The sequence below is a fragment of the Notolepis coatsorum genome (assembly GCF_963971535.1).
Source record: "Notolepis coatsorum genome assembly, contig: SCAFFOLD_649, whole genome shotgun sequence".
Lineage (NCBI taxonomy): Eukaryota > Metazoa > Chordata > Actinopteri > Aulopiformes > Paralepididae > Notolepis > Notolepis coatsorum.
In genome coordinates, this window is record NW_028170829.1 from 11,453 (window position 1) to 36,466 (window position 25,014).

General features: G+C 45.7%; 1 protein-coding gene across 1 annotated transcript; it reads left to right on the forward strand.

Moving 5' to 3' along the window:
- Window positions 1-13,031: 13,031 nt before the first annotated feature.
- Window positions 13,032-21,212, forward strand: LOC311248419 (zinc finger CCCH domain-containing protein 6-like; the record flags this gene model as incomplete). Its single annotated transcript, XM_084339298.1, has 7 exons — window positions 13,032-13,160; window positions 13,296-13,410; window positions 14,362-14,471; window positions 15,444-15,676; window positions 16,356-16,777; window positions 17,026-17,217; window positions 19,102-21,212. Coding segments are annotated over 7 exons (2,802 nt in total), but the record flags the coding sequence as incomplete, so codon positions are not given.
- Between the last annotated feature and the right edge of the window lie 3,802 nt (window positions 21,213-25,014).

Genomic DNA, 25,014 nt, shown 5'->3' on the forward strand with positions numbered 1-25,014 from the left:
CGCTGATGAGTGACCCAGTTAGAGCGGGATAAGGCCCATAGGGAGCAGAAGTCCCACCATATGGAGCGGAAGTCCCTCCACAAGAAGGTGGATACGATGCAATTGCAGTGGCGTCTGAGATCGCAAAGATCCAATACCGCGTGGCGTGAGGGCAAAGTTGAGCTGCAGGCCCTCAGGAGAGATGTGGATAATCTCAAGGGGGGGGAGAGAGAGAGAGAGAGAGGGGAGAGAGAGAGATGGGGGCTAGGGGCGAGAGATAGAAGGGTGGAGGAGAGAGAGAGAGAGGGGAGAGAGAGGAGAGAGAGAGGGCCAGGGAAGAGAGAGAGAGGGGGGGGGGAGAGAGAGAGAGGGGGGGAGAGGAGAGGGAGGGGGGGAGAGGAGAGACTAGTTAGGACTCGGAGCAGTGGGCAGCCATAGTCCAACCAGTTAGGACTAGTTAGGAGCAGTGGGGAGTTCAATTTTATCCCTGTAGCGCCGTTTGGCCTCTGACACTGTCCTCCTTACGTTGTATCGCGCCACCTTGTGGTCATTCATGTTGCCTGCCACTAGGCCGTCGTTGTATGCTTTGGTGCGCTCTCTCAGAGCTTCACGGACGGATTTGTCTACCCGGGGTTTTTGATTTGGGTAAACTCTCATTTTGGTAGTGGGGATTGTTTCTTCCACCAAAGTACAAACATAGTCCAGCACTGTCTCCGTGTAGACATTAATGTTATCTGTGTCGCGGAACACATTCCAGTCTGTGCAGTCAAACGCAGACTGGAGCGTCTCCTCTGACGTCAAATCCCATTTCTGCACCTCTCGCGAGACTACAGGAGTACTTTTGATTCTCTGTTTGTACATTGGTGAAAGAAAGATGGACGCGTGATCTGATTTACCCTTGAAAATGTTTTTTTATGGATGCAAAATACTGGTATCAGATGTTTTTTATGGATGCAAAATACTGGTATCAGATGTTTTTTAGGGATGCACAATACTGGTATCAGATGTTTTTTATGGATGCAAAATACTGGTATCAGATGTTTTTTAGGGATGCACAATACTGGTATCAGATATTATAATCTGTGTGTAAGGGTTTACCGGGAGCGTGGTGTGTCCGGCGAGAGCCTGTATGAAACACCGGCTCAGTGTCGCTATGTTTTATTTTTCTAGTATGGTTGTGAAATTGGTTTTACGTTTTGCTCTAAGTGGTATTAAAAAGGTCTTAAAAAGTCTTAAAATTAACGTCAAAACTTAAACCTGCACTGAAAACAAATCAGTTGCTAAACATAACATCTCTTATTAGTCTGTTTCCATCGAGAGCTGAACTGTGTCCCTGTTGTTCGTCTGCTTCAGGAAACTCCTTTTCTGTTGCCAAAGAGTCTTTTGACTTTATGGTTTTTATTAAAAATTATTTTAAACAAACACTTTATTATTTGTTTTTATTATTGTTGTGAGAGTCCAGTCCCCAGTAGTGTGACAGAATAGCAAATAAAACAATATAATGTAATAATTCAATACAGGACTGATTCTAGAGTTCTCCTTCCTCCAACATGGCTGCCTGTAACGCAGTGGGTACAACATGGCTGCCTGTAACGCAGTGGGTACAACATGGCTGCCTGTAACGCAGTGGGTACAACATGGCTGCCTGTAACACAGTAGGTCCAACATGGCTGCCTGTAACGCAGTAGGTACAATATGGCTGCCTGTAACGCAGTGGGTACAACATGGCTGCCTGTAACGCAGTGGGTACAACATGGCTGCCTGTAACGCAGTAGGTACAACATGGCTGCCTGTAACGCAGTGGGTACAACATGGCTGCCTGTAACGCAGTAGGTACAATATGGCTGCCTGTAACGCAGTGGGTACAACATGGCTGCCTGTAACACAACACTGACTTGTTTACAACACTGACTTGTTCCAGTAATAAAACCCCAAATGTTTCTGTTTCTGTTGATATATTTCTCATATATATATTATCAACACATAGCAACTGTTGTCTCTTCCGTTGCCGTGTACAAAACAATGGTTGCTATGTTACAGGCAGCCATGTTGGAAGGAGAACTACACAAACATTCTGTGCGATGCCTCTATTGAATAGAAAATAATATAATAAAATAAAAATAATAATTAAATATGCAATCTCTCTCTCCCTCTGTGTGTGTGTGAGAGTTCAGTCTAATGTTTTTGATTTAACGTTCCGCTGTGATCACTTTCCTCTAACAGAATACTCAGCTCTTTTGTCATTGTCAGCTCTTTGTTGTATGTTTTTACAGTGTGGGTTAATTACATTGGTTTTTTTTTGTGATGCAAACGCCTCTGTGCCTCTCCTTCCTTTAAACTACTTAACTGATGGGCACATTTGTCAGAAAACGCCTAAAAATTACATACCCAAAGTAATCTGCAATTTATTATACTTTATACTTATAGCACATGCCTGAGTCTGGTCTCTTTTGAAAGGAAACATTCTGACTTTTTTTTCATCCACAACAGCAAGAATCACTCTGAGTGCTTTTAAAACTTTGAAATTAAGTTAAGTTTAAGTTAAGTGGAAGTTTACTTCCATTTGAATGATCTTGCAAACAGAGGCCTCTTACAGGTTCCAGCTGATAGGTATGACCTGGAAACCACAATGGGTCCATAGCCTAAAGCCTTATCTAGTACAGGTCCAAAGTTCATAACAATACCACAGAAAATGAGTGTTTTACACAACTTTTTATAATGGTATGTCTGCATTTTTCCAAAATGGCCACTTGGAGTCTCCAAATACAAGATACAAGATTAATATATTGCCACACAACCAGGTTGGTGGTATTTGTGATTGATACAGAGTGTATTGAAGCTCTACAGTACATAAAACTGGAACATAGATACATTTACCCCCCTTCCCAGCCATAAAAAAAAATGGCCACTTGGATACCCTATGTCTCCAAACGCTATAACGCTTGAACACTTCAACGTACAGTCAAAATCTCTGGCTCTAATGAAAGGTTACACATTATTTATAATAAAAATATATATTATTAAAATTATTTATTTTATGCCAGCACATAATACCTTGAGTAGGGTATCAATCGAACAGTGACAATCTTAGCTTTCAAGCAATGTATTGGTTCATTGGCATAAAATCATTGGATCGCCTTAAAAATCAGGCCAAAGTGCCGCAAGTGCAGAAAGGGCGGGACTGAGACTCGTTCCGTCGTCTACTTTTCTTGAGCAAATCAGATCTATTAAGTGTCTGTGCCTTATTACGTGCCCTTGCCACTACATCAGGATTATACGATCGATTTTCAAATCTGGTAGTCATATCAGCAGCCTGTTGATGAAACTCACTATCACTATCACAAATACGACGTAAACGTTGAAATTGACCAAAAGGAATGTTGTCGATCATGTGAGGGGGATGGAAAGAGTCAGCTCTCAAGAGTGTGTTACGTGAAGTTCTGTATCGTTAGTGGCTTAGCTTGGCATCGCTACTGCACTATCTCGCGTACGTGCACGCGTACTGAATAAACCACAAATGTACCTCTAATACCAGTATTAGTCTGACCACACCCCTCATCAGCTTACCTTCATAAGCAGGTGTGTGGTCACCTGCTCTCCTCCTTCTCGCTTTCACCACAAGGAAGAGGTGCCTCGGTAGATCCCCACACTTGACACCATGATGGAAGAAATTGGATTAGGAACAGCTTGGGAAACAAGGATACGTTGACATCATATCTTTATTTTCTCTCTCACTATTTTCGAGAAAATACGGCGATATTGTCTTCGTACTGGAGTGTCTAGAAGATGATGATCATTCTACAAACCCTCCACCGGTTTTCGTATTGGGAGCACGCCGCTGCATGCTTCTCAACTGCAGTTCCTTGCTGTATTTGTTGGGGTGAAACCTGTCAGGCCACAGCTGAACTGTCGGACATGCCGCTGTTGTGAGGAGCGGTGCGTTCCAGGTTGGGTGAGTAGTGTTTGCTGGCGGGCTCCACTTGTCTGTTAGTGCTATGGGGGCTACTTGACAAAGTTTATGGAAACCGGCCCCAGGCTAGGGTCCTTTGTTTAGCCGTCTAGGCGACAGAAGGCCTTGGTCTGGCGACCATTATAGTTTTAACTAGTGGGCCGCGACCATTGACACTGGTGATCCCTGTGTGTTCTGGACGAGTGGATTCTCTCTGTCACCGTGTTAAGGCCCCATCTTTCATATCCAAATGAGAGTATTCCTTCACGAGGGGATATGTGCATGTAATGTGCGATAGCGGCAGATTCATGTTCAAAGTCAGCTATACAGGCCAGTTGGTACTGTGCTGATTCCGCCGGACGTGGTAATGTCACCGTTGTGAAGCGGTGTTGACGTCTTGTTTTCTCTTTTCTCTTAAAAAGTGAGGAGGGTTCAGAACGGCGGCCTGTCTGGGTGAGTGTTATGTCATTGTTTACATGTTCATAGCTTACGGTTAGCCGGTCGGTGGCCTGGCGCGGGGTAGCCTAGCTTCTCGCGCGCCGCCGGGAGCTCGCTCCTGATCGCGTGCGTCGTAGATCGGCGTCTCGCGAGCGGAAGCAATAGCACCCGAACGGTTGGAGCAGCCGTTAGCTTGATGCTATTCTGTTGAACGTGCTTTGATTTTAACATGTATTACACTCTTGACCACGACGTCATCCTTGACAGGGGATGTTCGTCGACCCTGCCTGAGCCTAGACGGGGATTGCGTCAACAAGGAGGACTGTAGCGACTGGTGGAGCGGCGACGCTGCCCGGATCGAACAACACAGGACGGCTGTGTTCTACGGTGTCTTGTGACTGCACTTCGCTGATCTGCGTTCCGGGTAGGTACGGGGTTGGCCAGACCTCATAACACGTCTTCTGGTTTTACCTTGCTAAATGTATTGTGAATAACGGTGTTTTTTCCCAAAACGTGTGTTGTTGCAATGCATTTGGGATACGTTGCGGGTTGTGTGTGAGCTGTTTTTGTCACTGGCAGTTAGCTTCTCCGTGCAGATCGTGATGTATTGATCTGGTTGTTGTGTGAGAAACATCATGGTGTTTATGTGTACCGTGTACTCACTACTAAGGCAACTAACCTATGAAGCTATGCTTGGTGACGAGTGAGTAAAAGAATGTTCTTTCTCAGACTGTAATGACAATGAACAGTGAGTTCACACATTAACAGGTTTTCCTGTTTTAACTGGCCGTATTGAGGGTAAAATAGGAGGATTGTGTTTCCCCCCCCGGTTCCCTGGGGACTTTATCACCTCCTATCAGACATGTTGTGCATTAATTGTGTCTTTTGTGTGGTAGGGATACGATGTAACTCTCAGCTTGATTGCTGAGGTTGTGCTAAATCTGCTGGAGAAACTTATTTCCTAAAGGGAAATTGGTTTGGTTGCTGTCATGTGTGCTTAGCAAGGCCTGTGGTCGATACTAATCAAGAATGATGTATTCTCTCATTGTGAAAAAAACGGCGTTCCTCTGTTGAGTGTTTTTGCCATTTTTTGTAGGTGATGATGGGTTGTGTGTGTCATGTGACCTACAACTGGGTTGTACTGGCCACAGAAGCACATGTGTATGTTGGACCGGGGTTCTTAGAGCCCTCTCTATTCTGTGTTTTTCCTTAGTAAAAATCAGATAGCAGGTTAGCTCGTGCGCTGTGTGGAGCTGTGAAACGCTTCATAGAGCTGACTATGACTGTGTCATATTCTCTTTTTGTCGTTACGTCGTATCATGGGTGTGGGGTCGTAAAGGGGTGAACTGGTAACCTTTCCTCTCCCCATTGTTCTGTCGGTCAGGGGTACACCCCCTGTCCTTCAAGGTTCCCGTCACGTGGCGGTTCGGCACGTTACGGGGGGGGGGGGGGGGGGGGGGAGGGAGTTCCTGGTCCCACGGCCTGGTATATTGGGCGTGTGCACCGCAGGAATTCCCCCGCCATAGAGTACGTCACCGTGCGCGTCTCTGTTGGTAGGACTTCCGTGTGCTGTTCAGGTCCATGTGATGGATCTGTTTTCAGGGGGGGTGGTCAGGGCTCCTCCTCACCAAGCGCCTACTCAGGCCTTCTGTGAGTTCGGACTCCTTCTTCCATGTGAGGAAGCCTCCATCAGAGTACAGAGCCTTCCTCCTCAGATTGTCAAAGTGAGTGGACCCTCTAGAAGGGTCCTTTTCTATTGTATGTATATTCGATTCAATTCGTTTATTGAGTGTGTATGGGTTCGGTGCCTCTTCCCCGGAGGCCCTAAAACCAGTTTTTTACATGGCTCAAGGTGCAATATATTCTTTTCAATCTGTACAGCTCGCGTGGGAAGTCTCTCTGGGGATCCCCGTCTCTTTCCTATGGGAGGGTGGTGGGATGTAAAAATGTGAACATTTTTTACCCCGGCTGTGTAGACTGGGATACATACTGTTGATGCTTCCTTCTTTCTATTCCAGAAGTGTTGGAGTTAGGGAGTGTCACACCCCTCTTGTCGTTCCCCTGGGCGCCTTGGGGATTCAATGACAGGTCTAAATAGCCTGTTCATTGATGGGGGTGTGTCCCGACGCACGTATAGTGCTAGCTCGCTGTAAACAGGCGATTGACTGGCACGCCTTAGTTGCTTGTGGTTGAAACAGCGTTTTTATAAAGCAACTGAGATGGGGGTTTTTCCTCTTCCGGCGACCACATCCCATGACCTGGGTGGGTTGTCGACGGATTCTCGTTCATGTCTGGGGGATGATGACGGGATGGATCTGAACATATGTAGTGGGGTCTCACGCCCTTGGGGTGGGCCACCAGGCGCGGTTCGTCCGAACGTCTGGGTGGCGCCTTCTTTTCATGTTAAGATCAACACGCATATCTGCCCTTCTCCTGGAGTAGGCATGTCGGCGTGGTTAGGGCACGGGACTGGTTCTGGTCACGCTGGTCCAGATCAGTTGAACCCGTTGTCCGCCGGGGATGCAGATCTGCTGTTCTGGTACCCTGAGGGACTTGGGCTTTTTTCAGGGGGAAAAATGCCAGGTCGGTCTGGGTGTCACAGGGTTAAGCGCTATGGAGACCCTGGTTGGGTATGTTTTTACTCAGCACTGTCGTCATGGCTTACAGCCATGCCATTCTGTACGCGCTCGATCTCGTCGGATCTCGGCCGCTACACAGGTTGGTCCTGGTTAGTACTTGGTTGGGAGACCGCCGGGGAATACCAGGTACGGTGTGCTTAGGGGCTGGTTCTCCATTATTTTTCGCTCCTCTCTCACGCATGGCGAAGAGGGGCCTGTGGGGGTGGTTTTTTGACCTCCTCTGGTGACCCTGTGCTTCCCGTACCGCCAGGCCCGGTCCGAAGTGATGTGTGCGACCCGTAGGCCTGGGTTAACCCTTTTTGGAAACTGAAACACTTGTACTGCGGTATAGCCGGTGTATACCCGCAGGTGTGTTTTGGAGTTTTTTCTTGAGGGGTTATAGGAACAACCACCGCATTGGGTAACACCGAGGTGGTTGATTCCCTGGTGTGTTGGAGCAGTGTCAACTCCCGGGTTCACCGTTTGAGGGTGCCCCTGCACGTTCATGACGTCTGCCAATCGTGTCAGCCTTCTCTGCCTCGACCCCTCTGGGTGGGGGTTGTTAAATGGAGGCTTGGTCATGCAACACCGCCAGCTTACGCTCCTTCCGCCGGGGCGGCTGTGTTCAGCTGTCCCCTCTGGCGCCTGTCTCGTCCGCAGTCTCCAGGCTAGGGTTAACAGCCTGTTGCCTGGTTTTTCCCCGGTGCGCTGCCTGCTTCCGTTGGTTAACCTTTTTGTGTGCTTACGGCCATGCTGACTGCCTATTCTGCAGGGTCAGTGTGCCAGGCGGTGTGCTATTGGGGGGACGGGGCCCGCTCGGCTTACGGCCATACCGACCTGAACACGCCCGATCTCGTCCGATCTCGGAAGCTGGGCAGGTTCTGGCCTGGTTGGTTCCGCCTGGGAATACCAGGTGCAGTAACTGAGGGGCCTTTGTCCGAATACGCTGGCGATGTGGGGGGCGGGGCACTACGTGCCCACCTGGTGGGGTCTTGATGCTGGCATCATGGACTTCTCCGGGCCCCCATTCTAGGGAGTCCAGTCCTTTTGGTGGGTCTGGGTCTTCCTTCGTGCTCCGCTGCTACGGCCTTGCCACGGGGTTGGGTTTGCCCTTGACCCCGTGATTCTGGGGGCAGTAACGAGGTTGTTCCTCCGTTCGTTCCCGGGTGGCATGCGGGTTGTGCGTGTGTGTAGTCGTGGGGTCGAGCCACGGTCTGCTCACCCTGTGCGTTGAGTTGCTTGAGTGCCTCTTCGCACGATCGGGTCCGTCGCCCTCCCGTGACGTCCCTAATAGGGGGGCTACCCTCCATTAGGGGGGGTCGGGGGGGCTCGGCCCTCCCTGTTCTGATGGTTTTGGGGGGCTGTCAGCGGGGTGTATTTGTCAGCCAAGTGGCTCCGCTTGGCCTCCCTTGTGCAGTAGCGATGCCAAGCTAAGCCACTAACGATACAGAACGTTAGGTTATGACTATAACCAAGTTCTGTTAGTTAGGGGCGATGCTTGGCATCGGACGGCCGCTGCAGCCCTTGTCCTCACCTTGTGGTGAAAGCTTGGGAAGGAGGAGAGCAGGTGACCACACACCTGCTTATGAAGGTAAGCTGATGAGGGGTGTGGTCAGACTAATACTGGTATTAGAGGTACATTTGTGGTTTATTCAGTACGTGTGCACGTACGCGAGATAGTGCAGTAGCGATGCCAAGCATCGCCCCTAACTAACAGAACTTGGTTATAGTCATAACCTAACGTTTTCTTTCTATAAATGGTGGTGTGTAATTTACCAAATATATCTTTTGAGATAGTAAGATCTAGAAAGTCAATAGTTGTTAAAGAATATTCTATGGACAGACGGATATTGTTATTTAAAGAGTTGAGATAACTATGAAAAGCCAACAGTTCAGATTCATTGCCATCAAAAATAAATAATAGACAGTACTGTATTTGTAAATCTGGTATGTCATAAATGTATAGATGTAGCAGTACTGTCTATCTGTATGTCATATATGTTATGATGAATTGAAAATGGGGGACCCTGATGTAAACAAGACGAAAGTCTTTCTCTGGTCTGCATCCCCTTAACAATTGTCTGTATTGAGCCGTACTGTATTGTACCCATTCTGCAATCTGTTACTAAAAGTTCCAATCAATCAATTCAATCAATCAATCTAACAAACATACATGACATACAGATAGACAGTACTGTTACATCTAGACATTTATGACATACCAGATCTACAAATATACAGTACTGTTTATGAGTACAAAAATAGTCTAAAAAGAGAGTATATACATTTTATCTATTTTATGCCAATTCTGTATTAAATGGTAATTGGTAAGTAAATCTATTATTGAATATATCTTAAATGATAATCCTTCACAAAAGGCTGTGCTCATCGTGTTGAAGAAATGTCCACTGTATTGATGTCTCACTCTAGTATCTGATTCAGAAGGTCTTCTAATGAATTATTGTCTAGTTATAATATCCCTGTCACCCCAAAATAACTCTCTTTGTAATGGTCGAAATGACTTTTCTGTGGACTTGATAGTAAAACAACCACTTGTTGTGGAGCAGTCCTCATACTGTTACTTTTTGGAAATAATTTGTTCAATATATTCGTTATAACATTTCTGTTACAGTTCAGAACAAAAAACAGTATTGGCAGTATTGTTAATGTATAACAAAAGCTATTATACATGTTTTTATTATCCTTAAATTAAATACAATTTCATATTCACAAAAGTACATTTTATAACAGAACCTTTATTTGAAATGTATATAAATGAAATGCAAGAGAGACAAAAGATCTGTCGCAACTTCATCCTTCAACCAAAGTGCGAACTGGATGAGACCATCAAGGGAGAAACGAGCTCTGTATTCACATCAATAAAAAGCATTGTTTTTAAGATCACCCATCGGCCTCAAAAGAGTTGCTGCATTTTTCTCCCTTGATATAAATTAAATGCAACAATAGCCTATGTACAAACTATTCAGCACTCGACAAACTACACTCTTAATAAGTAATTGTCGGAACTGATTGATTGATTGAAAATTGTATTAACAGATTGCAGAATGGGTACAATACAGTACAGCTCAATCAAGTTCAAGTTTCAAGTTTCTTTATTAGTTGTCATACAGAAGTACAGAATACTTTTATACAAAATGCTTCTTTCTATTCTTTCAATCCACACAATTGTTAAGGGGATGCAGACCAGAGAAAGACTTTCGTCTATATGTATATAATAGTATATAGTCTTGTGATAAAAAAGTGTGATTTAGCATTTTGTACCTCAAATGACAAAAATTATTGAGCTTGACTTTTTTGTTTGTTCTTTGTTATTTTTATTTTTTTTATATATATATGCATTTATTATTTGAACGGCTTAAGGCTATATATGTACTTGATGTTTTTTTATGTTGCATATTTTAAATAAACTTCAATCAAATCAAATCAAAATAGTTTGCAAGGTTATAGGTTATACTTTAGTTTGTATATTGTATAGTGGTTGGACTTTATTATTTAAACTTTTTTTTACTGTATGGGATTGGTTCGAATTGTTTGGAAATTGTATTAACAGATTGCAGAATGGGTACAGACTACAGTACAGCTCAATACACACAACTGTTAAGGGGATGCAGACCAGAGAAAGACTTTCGTCTTGTTTACATCAGGGTCCCACATTTTCAATTCATAGTGACATTTATGACATACAGATATACAGATATATATCATGACATTTATGATATACACGATATACAAATATACAGTACTGTCTAAATATACAAGAACTGGACTCTACTTATCACGCTGCATTAGGTTTTGTAACAAGTCCAGACTGACTCACCACTACTGTACATATTGTAATAAATACGTGAGTTATACCAGTAGCAGGAGAAACTACTACTTAGCAGGGAAACTGCTATTTGTCCGAATGCCTGAAATAACCAACCGTACAACCGATTTACAAGGAATACCACTTTATTTCTTTAAGGTCCATATGCTAACAATAATATGAGATATATTAATTAAAACCTATGAGCCATGAAGCCGATACGCATTTCCCCTCTGCGACAGGACAGGGTTTAACAGAACCAGAGAATGCAGCAGGTATAGACAGACGTCCCCTAGGTAAATTATATCACCTCTACGTTAATCACTCTCTACATTACAGCACTATCACATATAGGTAAACCCTTCACCTCTAGGTAGAGTACATCTCACAGCACACTTTTATATGGGCAACAACCCTTAATTTAAATGAGGTACGGTACATACACAATGCACAACAATAGTCACACACACACTCTTTATCCGACTAGCGGGTCCATGTGAATATCTAGGGCATCGCCGTCCGCTATCAGCCCACGCTCTCGCTGTAAATCCTCCCGCCACCTCTCTCTCTTGGTACGGCCTCAGGTCCAATAGGACACTTTATTACAACACCTAAGTAATTCATACAGGGGACGAGGGGTCCCTAATTGGGGCGGACTAATCGAACCCTGTAAAGGTCGTCTGCAACCGTAACTCAGTCACCCTCTTATATGAGGCACGCAATTATGAACATGCATATGTCACAGTAACACACGTCAAAACACCCTCTTTAAGAGGCACGGCACGTTATACAAAGGAGATGCCTAATCACACACCCGGCCCGCTAATCACACTCTCAAATAGGCACTGATAGATAATGGATCAATTGTACACACTAATTATGGCAGACTCCCCAGGTCCGAATTACCCCTCCCGCTTGCTTCCCCTGTTCCCCTGCAATTGGTCATACAATATCTATACAACATATACCAGCCTGGGCTATATAATAAATAGGGCATATAAAAGGACTAGTCGAATATGCAGGTTAATTAAGGGCACGATATCATACAGATAAGGTAACTAGAAAATACACAATATCCCATATACAATATATATATATATACAGTAGGCCTACACAGTTATAAAAATAGACTGTAATACAAAATCCTATACTAAGTGCAAATGTGGGTAACAGTGGACTTAACTCGCCGCACGGCGCGACCCCCCCCCCCCCCGAGGGTCGACGCTTTGGACCCCGTCCAACTCTCCGGACGAATGTTCCGGCACACGGTGGCCCTCCCGGTTGCAGTTGAATGTATTTGTAGATGATAACATATCGGTACACCTGTTGGAGTTCGGAGTGAACTATAGGGTGACGTCACCCAGCTGTCAAAAGATATAGGCGATTCGCGCTACGGCAGCAGTTTTCGAGGAGGTAGTAGAATCAGAACACCGGCACACGGTGGCCCTCCCGGTTGCAGTTGAATTTGCAACCTGGTAACGTACTCGGTGTCCGCGAGGACGAGCCAAGTATAAAGTCTTTTGGGAGCGATGTAACTCAGTACCCGCTATGTCCCGTCCCTATCTGTCTCCAGGGGGGTAAGCCTCCCCTCCTCTCGCTACCGGTACCTGTGGACGCTGGCTAACTTGTCTTCATCGCCGGTGGATAACTCTCCACGATCGACCCCACCCCCCGGGCCTAACCGAGTCTGGTTACTGCTTGCGTGCTCCGACCTCGATCTCTGAGTCCCACTGGCTTATCAAACAGTCTCAGCGTCTCATCCCCGCGGCACACAATCAGCAACACCTGCGTTCAATAATGAAGCCACTTGAGTCCCTGCTCCTGACGTCATCACCTCGGCCCGTTCACATCACAATATTATGTTCCTATTTACTGTCAATACATTGTTAGGTAAAAAACTACCTATACAGTCCAGCCTTTTATCTTATTATACCAGCAACGTATAGCACTAGATCTGCTTCGTCAAACTGTCCCCGGGGTGTGCATGACGGATGAAGCACAACTGGAATGTACATGATGTACCTTATAGACCAGACCTGGGCATTGTACGGCCCGCGGGCCGGATACGGCCCACGGGATGATTCTGACCGGCCCACGAAAGATTACATGATAATAAAAAATAAAATAAAATAAATGTTTTTTTATATATATATATATATATTAATAGTATTATATGAGTAGGGCAAAATACCTAAATATTCTGCTCCTTTGGTGTTCATAGGAAGGGAAGAACTCCTCCGGTTTTCAGAAGAAACGTCCGATTATGAGCAAGGAGTTCATCAATCAGCACACGGTCGAACACAACGGTCGATACATCTGCAAATATTTCCTCGAAGGTCGATGCATCAAGGTAGGTCAGCTCCAATGCAGCTCAGTACAAGCTGTGCGTGATTATTACACTTAATAGTACAGTGTTTTTCTTTCTTATACTCTACCCCAAGAGTTGACTGATCAATGTTTAACTTGGGTCTCTTTCTCTACGCAGGGAGAACAGTGTAAGTTTGAACACGAGCTGGTTGTTCCTGATAAGAAGAAGGAACTCTGCAAGTTCTACCTCCAGGGATACTGCAGTAAAGGAGACAACTGCATTTACATGCACAATATCCTTCAGCGCTTACAATCAAGTCTCAAGTTAGCATCGCCAAAGAATGCACCTTGGAATTCAGCCGTAAACAATGCAGATGGTTATCATGCATTATTACATGGCGTTTTAACATTCGCCGAAATGCTTGATTGTGATTGGTCAATAGCGCTCGGCAGAGGTCCGTTATTACTCGATAACGGACCTCTGCTGAGCAATAATGACCGCTGTTCGCAGCTGCAGCAATCAAGCCCACTGACACACACTGCATCAGTGCAATCAGCCACACAACAACTGCGTCTGCATTTGATCTTGTCTTGTCGATGGTGTAAAATTAATTAGGTATATTGTTAGTAAGTTAGCCATGTAATAAGCGGGATAATGTATAGCCTATACTCGGTCATTGTCGCAAAATAATTGACCTTCACTACGTTTAGAACACCTCGGCGAGGCGCCTCGGTATTCTAAACTCCGTGTCGGTCAATTATTTTGCGACAATGACCTCGTAGCTATACATTATCCCTTACTTATTATGTAAATGGAATTTATATATTATCTTAAAGGAACACGCGAACATTTTGGGAAATGTCTCTCCAGAGAGAGACAAGAAGATGGATACCAGTTTCCTCTCTGTCCGTTCAGTAGAAAGCTATCTGGCTGCACGTTAGCCTAGCTTAGCACAATGAATGGAAGCGAACATGGCCGGTTAGCCTTCGGGAGAGAGGTGTTAGTTGGACAATGCCTAGGCTAACCGGCCATGTCTGCTTCCATTGTGCTAAGCTAGGCTAACATGCAGCCAGATAGCTTTCTACTGAACGCACAGAGAGGAAACTGGTATCTATCTTCTTAAGCTAAGCTTAAGCTAATTTCCACAAATGTTGCCGTGTTCCTTTAAGTTAAGAGTAGTGATCTGTCGTTTTAAATTCAATATCCCCATCATATCCTAGAGTTCCTTAACCTGTGATTGCACATGAATATCCCTGCAAGTTCTTTCATACGGGAGCGAAGTGTTACCAGGGAGATAACTGCAAGTTCTCCCACGAGGCTTTGAATGACGTAACCAAAGACTTGCTTGATAAGGTAAGACGGAAGAGTATCAGAGTATTAGATTTGACTTTAAACACCTTTATACACACAGATACGCAGCTCCAAGATAAATAGGGATGCATCAATACTAGGGCTGCAACGATTAGTCGACATAATCGACGACGTCGGTCATAAAAACCCGTCGACGCAGAATTTTTGCGTCGATGTGTCGTAATTTTTTTTTTTTTTAAACATTTTTTGCACTACCTATCTTTGTGAAAGTGGCTTCTCAGCTCTGGTCCAGCTGAAGACAAAGCAGAGGAACAGATTGGACATTGAGCATGACCTCAGAGTTGCTTTGTCTACCATCACCCCAGACTTTGAGACTCTTGTCAGGAGCAAACAACATCCCCAGTTATCCCATTAGTTCCCTGGGATGTTAAGCTAAGAAGTCTGCTAAGAAGGATATATTATTTATTATTATTATTATTATTATTATTATTATTATTATTATTATTATTATTATTATTTTATTTCATTGGGTTTTTAGCCCTAGTTGCACTTTTGTTGCAACCCCAGTTATCCCATTAGTTCCCCCAAACTTAGTGTCGGTCTGTTATGTTAAGCTAAGAAGTCTGCTAAGAGCCCGGAAAAGGAGCCGCGCCCACAGGAAGCAGAGATGGAGGGTGTGACAGAAATAATCGTTAGATTAGTCGACTAATCGAAAAAATTATCGACAGATTAGTCGACTACCAAAATAATCGTTAGTTGCAGCCCTAATCAATACCGATACTGTTGTTGGATACCAGGCTAAAATATGGAATTGGACAGTTTCCCCTGTAGCTATAATACCATTTCAAACAGAAACATTCTAAATTTGCCCAAGTTTATTTCCTGTTGCAGTCAATACCACCGCAATTCCGCTGTGAAGGTCTATACTAAAGATCTCGGAATCTAAAAGTTGGAAAAAAGTGGTATCATCTGCGTATTCCTTTAATGGATCGCTGTTCTACCCCCTCTCTCTAGATCATAAACACAGAGGAGGAGAATGCCCATGAGGACGAGATGGAGCTGGAGGACCTGAGGAAACAGGGCATCGCCCCGCTGCCCAAGCCCCCACCAGGGGTGGGGTTGCTCCCTACGCCCGGCCACAGCAGCCCTCAGGACGGCGCGTCGGGCCCAGGGAGTAAGAAGATCCCCTCTCTGTTTGAAATCAAGGTTCAGCCGACGGTGGACCTGGTGCAAAAGATTGGCTTCAGGTGGAGTAACTGGGAAAACGTCTTATGGTCAAAAACTGTTATCCGTTTATTGGACGTTTTGCCCGGGGCTGTCAGAAAGTGATATTCATCTGCCAATGTTTGTCACTATAGCGGCCTATTACTAGAGTGGTACAGACTGGGCTTGTTGCATGTCTCTCGAAGTTATAGACAGTCTTCTATTGGTGTTCCTTATTCTACAAACTGAATACATTTCTTGCCTGAAAAAAAACGCTGCAATGTCAATTTTTGTTTACATTGGTTTTTTAGTCACATTTTCGGGTTGAACAAGTTCATCCGCTGATTTGATTGACAGGTAGTTAGTGGGTTCGATTCAGAGGGAGAAGTATCGACCAATCAAGTCGCATGGGCGTGCTTATACACCCTCAGCACACTCTTACATGGGCAGGAATTATGTTCTGTGTCACCCCCATGCTTATGAGTGTGTCCTTGTTCATATGCTGGAAAAACCTGTTTTTATCTTCTGTGCTCACTAGTACCACTTAGTGGTCGAAAGTTGAATAACATAACTAGCAGGTAGTAAATGACACACACACACACACCACACCAGCGCCTCGTGATTCTCGTAATAGATAATTAATTATCAATGCTAGTGTTCGCATAGTAGGGTTGTTTCGACTCCATATTATCTGATTGTGTGACACGTATTTTTTTCTCTCAGTGGGTCCAACTTCTCCCCCGGAAACCAGTTCCAGGGTGACAGCCCCAACCAGTTCAGCGGAGGCCCAGAGGACACGCAGGGTGGGACCGTGGTGCCTTCGGGCCCCAGCGCTCCTCCTGCGCCGCCCTCCGGCTCACCGGGTCTTATGGGCCCTATGGGTCCCCCGCCCCCCATGCCTCAGAGCCCCCCAGGACAACTGCCACCACCACACAGGTTTCCCATGCAGCCGCCCCCTCCCATCGGACCACCGCCGCCGTTCCGACCGAACATGAATCCTCCTCCGATGAACATGCAGAGGCCTCCGTTCCCTCCCATGCCCGATCTACAGATGCTCCAGAGCCTCTTCCCCTTCCCGGCGCTGAGTCAGAATCCTGTGGACTTCTTCGCCAATTTCCTCAGAACCCAGGCCATGGGTCAAGGAGGTTGGTGTGGTGATCACGTTACTGTAGCTTGTGTGGACTAAAGGTCAAGCAACATACACACTAGGGATCAAATGCCTTGCTCAATGGCACCTAAACGGCAGGGAAGGGAGAGCAACACTCTTATAGTATACAACCTCTTGGCTACCACCACCACCCCTTATTGACACAGCTGTTAGAATGTGTTAAAATGGTCAATAAGTCATCCGTCATCTGTTTTTCTACCTCCATCTGTCTCCGTATCCTAGCAGTAGACCCCAGTCTGGCCTTCATGCAGAATCTCCAGCAGCAGATGGGAGCAGAGTCCCAGATGCAGTCTCTACCACCGGAAGTACAGAAGGCCCTCTTCCTGCACATCACCCAGCAGCAGCAGCAGCAGCCACAGCAGCAAGGAAGTGATCCACAGATAGCAGAGGACCAGGGAGACAAGGGCACTAACAGAGGTGACCAGATTAGTGATGAGTTGATACGATACATTAACGATCTAGGTGGGCTGATTGCTGATATCTGAATATCATCAAGTTATGAAACATTTTGCTGACAAAATAACTACTCACAAAGCTCATTATTACACATAACATTTCTTTTTAAAATGGACATTTATATAGCGCTTTTATCCAAAGTGCTTTACAATTTGTTCCTCACATTTTTACCCATTCATTCACACACACATTCACAAACCACGGCACATTCACACACCAACCAAGGTGCCAACCTGCTCATCGGAAGCAATTAGGTGTTAAGTGTCTTGCTCAAGGACACTCCGCATTACCAGACGACTGCTCTACCTCCTGAGTCATTGCCGCCCGATATATATATATATATACAAAGAAGGAGGGGGAAAAAAGATATATATATATAAAAAATAATAAAACGAATAAAATATATATATATACTATTTTTATATATTTCTTTGTCAACAAGATAAGCTTCTTAACAGGTTCAGCGCCAGAGGTCGCTGTGGGCGTATGGCCGTGTGTGCCAGCGCTTTGTTCAATGGGGATACATGCCGGTGTTTGCAGTGCTAAAACTATATTAAATATTATAGCTATGGATCTAATAATATAGTCGATTGTCATTGAGTTTCTTCCGGTCAAGATGCAAGAAAAACAGATAATTTTTCAGATAATCATTTCAAATGGAGTACAATAGCAGCCGCACGGCGTTAGGCGGCGGTATTGGATGTTTGCGATCTCGGACCCATTCCCAATGATAACATCAGGCTGGATGGATGAATTATGAAGGGAAATATCAAATAAAAGAAATAACGATGAAAACCCGACTTTTCTCGGGTTTGGTGCCCAACGTTCGGCGAGTTAACCCGACTTATGTCGGGTGTGAGAGAATGAAACTCATCATCTCCGACCACCAACATGAAGACAAAAGACGTCCCCACCCTCCTTTGTGTCCAAAGACCCCTCGCCACTCACCTGTCCTGTCCAGCCACCCCTTCACCACCTCAAGCCCCCCTCTGAGACAGAACAGACCCCACACCCTCACCATTCCAGACAAACCACCCCGAAATACATTACCCCCCCCCCCCTCATTGTATCCAAAGACCCCACAACCTCACCTCTCCTGTCCAACCAACCCAAGCCCCCCCTCCCAGAGCAGAACAAACCACACTAACTCACCATTCCAGACAAAAAACCACCCCGAAACACATCACCCCCCCCCCCCCCCCCCCCCCTCCATGGACCCGAAATCCCCCCCATGGAACAGACCAATCACCCACCTTTCCAGTTCGACCACTGACAATGGACACACCTTTTGCCCCTCCTGTATAGATTGTATATAATGTGACCACGATGGTTGATCCGGAGCTCAGTTGGGGGACACTCGGCCAGTGTGCTCTCGGAGTCATCCCGCTGTAACTCCTTGATTCTCCTGAACCTGCTCTGGTATTAAACCCATGTTTGTTCAAGCCTACCTGACTGTCTACATTTGATTGCTCCGGGTCCGGGAACAATTCTCCCGCTCGGGTCTGGCGTCCAATGTGTTAAGATGAGATTTTTAGGGTAGAGACAGTTTTGCAACTGGAATCCTTTCACTTAATTTACCTATGAATGTCCCATGCAGTTGCAGAGCTTACATAATAAAGCTCAAAAGAGAAAGATGTATCCGTGCGAAACAAAAGGTAACCCTTATTTCTCAATCGATCAAATGATCAATACATTCCTGAAACGTGTCCTACATTTTATAGTTGATAGATATCCTAATGATGTCCGATATGTGAGGGAAAAGGATGAAGAATTGACACGTGCTGATTATTTTGCTAGAGTGGACAGATACAGTATATTTAATGCATACGATGAACCTTTTTACAGACCAAACGACAAACTGGTACTCGAGTGACGAGGAGGACGGCAGCTGCATGTCGTCGATCCTCAAATCTCTGAAGAAGCAGAGTGAGATGCACCGGGGGGGCCAGCAGCAGCAGCGGCCCAAGCCCCCCCAGCCCGCCTCCTCAGCCCCGGCCCTGGGCGACCCGCGGCTCCTGAAGGAGAGGGCGCCGCCCAGCGATCCACGAGTGAAGACGCCGGACCCGCGCCATCGGCCCCCGGACGTGATGAAGAAGGAGCGCGACGGGGGAGCGTCTGCCGACCCGCGGCTAGCCCGGGACCCCAGGAAAGTGAGACCCATGGAACCAAACTCCTACCGCCAGCACGCGGTCTCTCGTAAACGCCGCAGCGGAGAGGAGGACGAGGAAGGAGAGAGGGCGTCGTTGAGGGACCGGGCGGCTGTCATCCCGTCGGACGCCAGTCCCGGTGCGGTGCTGCGAGACCCCCGCTGCCAGCTGAAGCAGTCCAGCCACATCCGGGTGGACGTCGTCCTCCAGCGTCCGGCCTTCGCCCAGGCGGTCGTCTGGGCCATAGAGGACCTCATCCCTCTCTTGGAGCCCAAACAGGAACACGCCATCAACCTGCCGCTCCCGCCCCTCGTCGCGGACGCCCTGATGAACCGCCTGAGAGAAGCCGACCACCACCCCCCCGTCGCCAGCCCTCCTCCACACATTGACCACAGGCTGGTGGCTGCTCGCCTGAAGGAGGGAGTCGTGGGTCGAATGCCTCCCAGGACCAGGGAGCCCAGATCGTCCACGGAGAGACCTCTTCTTAACCCACAGCTGCACAAGACTTTGGATCCCAGGATCAAACGCTCGACGAGTCTGGACTCCAAGCCTGGGGTGGTGGCAGGGGTTAAAGAGGCCTCCTCCGGGGGGGGGGCCGCCGCGGACCCCCGGCTGCAGAGAGCCAGTTCTCGGCCCTCTGCCCACGTGGCCCCCCCGGCCAAGCCTGAACCCGAGAAGCTGCCTCCGTATGCCCCTTGCCTCTCCTCTTCTGCCGGAGGCCTGGAGAGCCCCACCGCACTATTGGGGGGCATCAGTCTGTATGATCCCCGGACCCAGGCAGAGCAGGCTCACAAGGAACAGACGGACCCCCCCCCTAAAAAGGCAGGGATTCTGAAACAACCCGCCAAGAAAGACAATGCGCCGCCGCTGTCCTCACTTTCGCCGACTCGACGGAGAGGCTCGGCGGAAGAAGCGAAGGTTGTCGAGGGTGCGTCCGGCGACGGCTCCTCCTCCACCCGTCAGGCTCCTCCCCCCACCACCACCGGCGCCGACGCCGCGTCTCCCATCTCGCCGGTTACACCAACCGCGGTGCACAACCTGCCGGCACTGGCCGGACTCATCCGACCACAATACACTGATCCCAGGCAGGCCAAGCAGGGGGGGGGACAGGGCTCAGGGGGGCCACAGGAGGAGGCCGAGGAGAAGAAGAAGAAAGAGAAGGAGGAGCCCATGGCGGGGGAGGAGCCAAAGCAGGAGGGGGAGGAGCCAAAGCAGGAGGCCGAGGAGGAGGTGGACGATAGGACTCTAAAGGACGTGTTCAAGACCTTCGATCCCACCGCCTCTCCGTTCTGCCAGTAAAGACTCGCATGTGGAGACAAAAAGGACACATTGTATATGAATGAGACGAGTCAATGACTCATTACGGAGCTTAAATGTATTTATTTCGACTGTACATAAAATGATCCTTGATAGAATTACATGCTCCTTAATGTACATTGATAGGAGATACTGGAGTGTTCATCCAGCACGCTGCATTTTTTGTAACATGAAATACTTTTTTCAGTTTGATAGTATGGACATGTTGGATATGTATGCACTGAGTCAATGTATATAATCCTCAAGTATAATGATGTTGTTATTGCAGAAATACAATGTTTCGTCACTTAAAGTATCCCTTTAAATGACGAAACGCCACAAATAAATCAATTTAACGGTTAAATGCATGCTATCGCTGTTGCAATTTGCTATTGGCTGATCTTGGCGTCAGGTGATGTAGGTACCTGTGAATTAGATGTGTGATGATGACATCATCTGGTACCATTTCATTATGAATTGAAAATGGGGGACCCTGATGTAAACAAGACGAAAGTCTTTCTCTGGTCTGCATCCCCTTAACAATTGTGTGTATTGAGCCGTACTGTATTGTACCCATTCTGCAATCTGTTAATACAGATTTCAATAAATGAATCAATCAAACCAAGATCAGCCAATAGCAAGTTGCAATAGCACGCATTTAGCCATTAGATGGCAGTGTTCAATGGATTTGATTTGTGGTGTTTTGTAAGGGATACTTTGACTTTTAAAAATGTTTGCTGCTGATTTTTCTCCACCAGCATTTGAATGAAAAGTATACTTCTTCAGTTTTAGTATGAAAATAGTATGATGGCATTGTTGCATTTCTCATTGAATCCATTGGGGCTCAACTACTGTAGTTGTAAACTAAACATTGCCAGTGCCCTTTGGTTTTAATGAGTACTAACACCGCTAACACGCCATTTAAAAGAAATGTAAATTTATTAATTAAATCCACCAATGTGACAAGTGTTTGGTGAAGACAGATACGCAAATAAAATTCTAAATGTCAAAAGTATTCCTTTAACGGTTTAACCTCTTGGCATACTTCTGCAAATGTACAGTATATTGGAAAGGTTATCAAAGGAGCTGGTAGCATCTTTCGTGGCCAGATGTTATATACTCTGGGGTTACTTCCATGTATTATTTTCTAGGAGACCCTTTACGTGACACGCAGGGACATACTGTACAGTAGTAGATGTGTGTGGCCTGCAAGAACTCTTAAAGGTAGAATCTGTGACGCCGTCGGACAACAAACCTCTAGGCAAAAGAGCCTTGCTTGTTATTGCACTTTGTTGGCCATTTATTTTAGTGTTGGTCTGATGTGTGGGTTGGAGTTGAGTGGGGATAGGGGAGCGGTTGCTATTGTTGACCACACCTCAGGCGCTAGCTACACCAAGAGAGGTCTCGAGAAATTCACACCAAATGAAGAAAGAAAAAAAAGGGCAGCACCAAGATGAGTTAGTTTCCCCTAGAGGTCACTGTTTGACGGCATTACAGATTCACCTTTAAACAAACCTACTATCTCAGTTTATTTCCCATCAACATTTTGTATTTGAATATTTATTTAACAACACTTTTTATGTTGTATATAGACTTTTATTTTCACTTTAGTGATGATGAGCAATATCTCAGTGTGTTAAAGCAGATTTTCACCTTGCTAAAATAAGCTACATTTTTTAAAGTTTCAACACATTTGACATTATTAGCCTACTTGCCACAGAATTCTGTAGACACTACTAGTGTATATCAGCTAATGTCGGCTACTAAATGTTATAGCTAAGAGTAGCTATACTGTTTTGTTTAACACTAGCTAGCTTTAGCTGTAACATTTGGTTGCTGACATACGGTAGCAAATGTTAGCATTGATGCTAGCCAACAGCAAACGTGGACGTTAGATGCTTTGTGGGGTAGAAAATGAGGAGTGAATTGCATTAAACATCTTTTAATGCAATTGACCATTTAAATAAATTGGAAAATATGACACAATCTGTTCTCAAATTGAAAGCAAGTGTATTAATCTACATCTCTACGGTTGCATAGGGTAACTGTATCAGCGGTCGATGGTGGTATGTAGGCCTATGTATGCTAAAAAGTGACAATGTTAAGTGAAATATTGCACAGATATTTTAATTTCCTCGTGTATAAGTCCTATATCAATGTGGTGCTACGATTGTTTAAGGGGAGACTATTTTTTGTGTGATCCTGATTCACTTTTTAAATGCTTATTTTCTATCAGCATAGTGGGCTCTTGGAATGGTATTGTAATGTTTTATCGCTTTTTTTGTCTATGTTCTTGTTACTGTTGACACATACCGTCTATGAACTCTAGAACACTAATATGTTCATCACATTTCAATGCCTTTATTATCTGTGTCTTAAATAAAAAGAGAGAAGAGGAACAAACCGTTTCACTTAGGAGTTTGTGGAATAATCTCTTCGTCTTAATGTGTCTTAAAGGGGCACTTCACCAAAAAACTGCTGATTTATTTTGCACTTAATCTCACACACATACAAAAATTAAACAGTTTTGCACACATGTATTTAATTTGACAGTTATTGAGAGTAAGTTAGTTTGAATATGGCCACCAGTTATTGTGTTAATTACAGCTCAGTAATACAGCTCAGTCTGAAATGCCTCTTTCAATGTGCAGTCATCTCAACTGTGACAAAAAGGACCTCCATCAGTCTGTATACAGACAGGACCTCAAGATGTGGAGAATAGTGTTTTTGTCACAGAGAAAGTGATCACGTATAACAATGTCTTATAAATGGCCTTTTCCATTGTTTAGCATTGTTTTATAGCAATTGGGGGTTAGTATCAATGGGTCTGTGTCTCTAATTACCATATTGGCGGATTGCTCTAATTCAGTTGAGACAATCTCCACCAGTGAATTAGGTCATTCTGATTTGCCTGTTTTGCTCACGTGAATAAGGCACTGATCTGCATAACTAACGGCCCCTCTATGGTTGTAGCGCAACCATGCGAGTGGAAATACCTGCACTTCCTCAAGCGGGTGCCGACAGAGAGAGGCAGATAACAAGAGAGGGAGAGAGATAAAGAGGGCGGGAGATAGAGAGGGACAGGAGCTTCTGTCGGGGAAACAAACAAACACGCATTTACACACACACACACAACCTGACCGGCGCACACACAACCTGACCGGCGCCGGGGAAACACAAACACACGCATTTACACACACACAACCTGACCGGCGAGTGTGGAGGGTCTTCTCCCTGGTAGAGAGAGAGAGAGAGAGAGGGACCGTGCGCAGGAGTGTGTAAATGTGTGTGCGCGCGGGCCTGGTGTGGGGCTTCCCCCTGGGATATCACTGTCAAAATATCTTTGACTCCCACGCGCACGCCCATATTCCTATCCGTGCAATAATAATATTCACAGCGGTATATATTGTCATTTGAAACAAGTTACCAATGCATTGTCCCGTGGGATTATGCCCCCTGCGGCGAAATTAATTAGTATCCCCCTCAATCTCGCTATATCTCTCTCTGTGCCAGTCGCAGACTGTGGGCGACTGTCACTCAAAGCGCTTATGGGCGGAGCCCAGCACAAACAGCTTGGAATCTTGAAGTCGAAATGTATTGCTTTTGAGTAATTGATTAAAAATATAAAACAATGAATTTGAAAAAAAAATTTACAGATGTGTTCCATAGACTCACAGGAATTGTATAAAGTTGCCCAAATAGTGAAAGGAATAGCAATGCATGTCCCCTTTAAAGCTCCCACATTTTTCTTTTTAACAATTGTATACAATGTCCTTGGATCTGTTTATTCAGCCTGACTCAAATTCTATTAATTTTGCATCACCTCTTTCTTCCCTTGTTGGGTGTAGCACGAAAACACAGCTTGTTTTAAGTTTGTAAAGCTTGTTAATAATATAAATACTTTAATTTTTTTTAGATTAGCCTAAATAACATTTCAGAGGAGCTGCCAAACCCATACCAGGCCTATAGGCAAACATAATGAGACCACAGGTGTATCTGGTTGTTTCTCCACCACTACTTGAAGCCTTCTTGGACATGGATAGGAGGGGCGAGGCTGGGTGCTACTGGGTGTGAGGAGGTCTTTCTCAGACCCAGGTCGTCGGTCTCCAGGTTGGAGTTCTGCTGGGCTCTGTGGATCTGGAGGTTCCTCCTCCACTGGAAGCACAGGGCTGCTGCCTCGGCTCCGTCTGAGTTGGGCTCCGGCTGCGTCAGGCCCTGGCAGGCAGGTGGCAACGGTTAGGGTATAGAACCACGGTATTCTTATGATCATATAGTTTACATATAAGAGAAGAACATGACCATCCATACAAGCTAT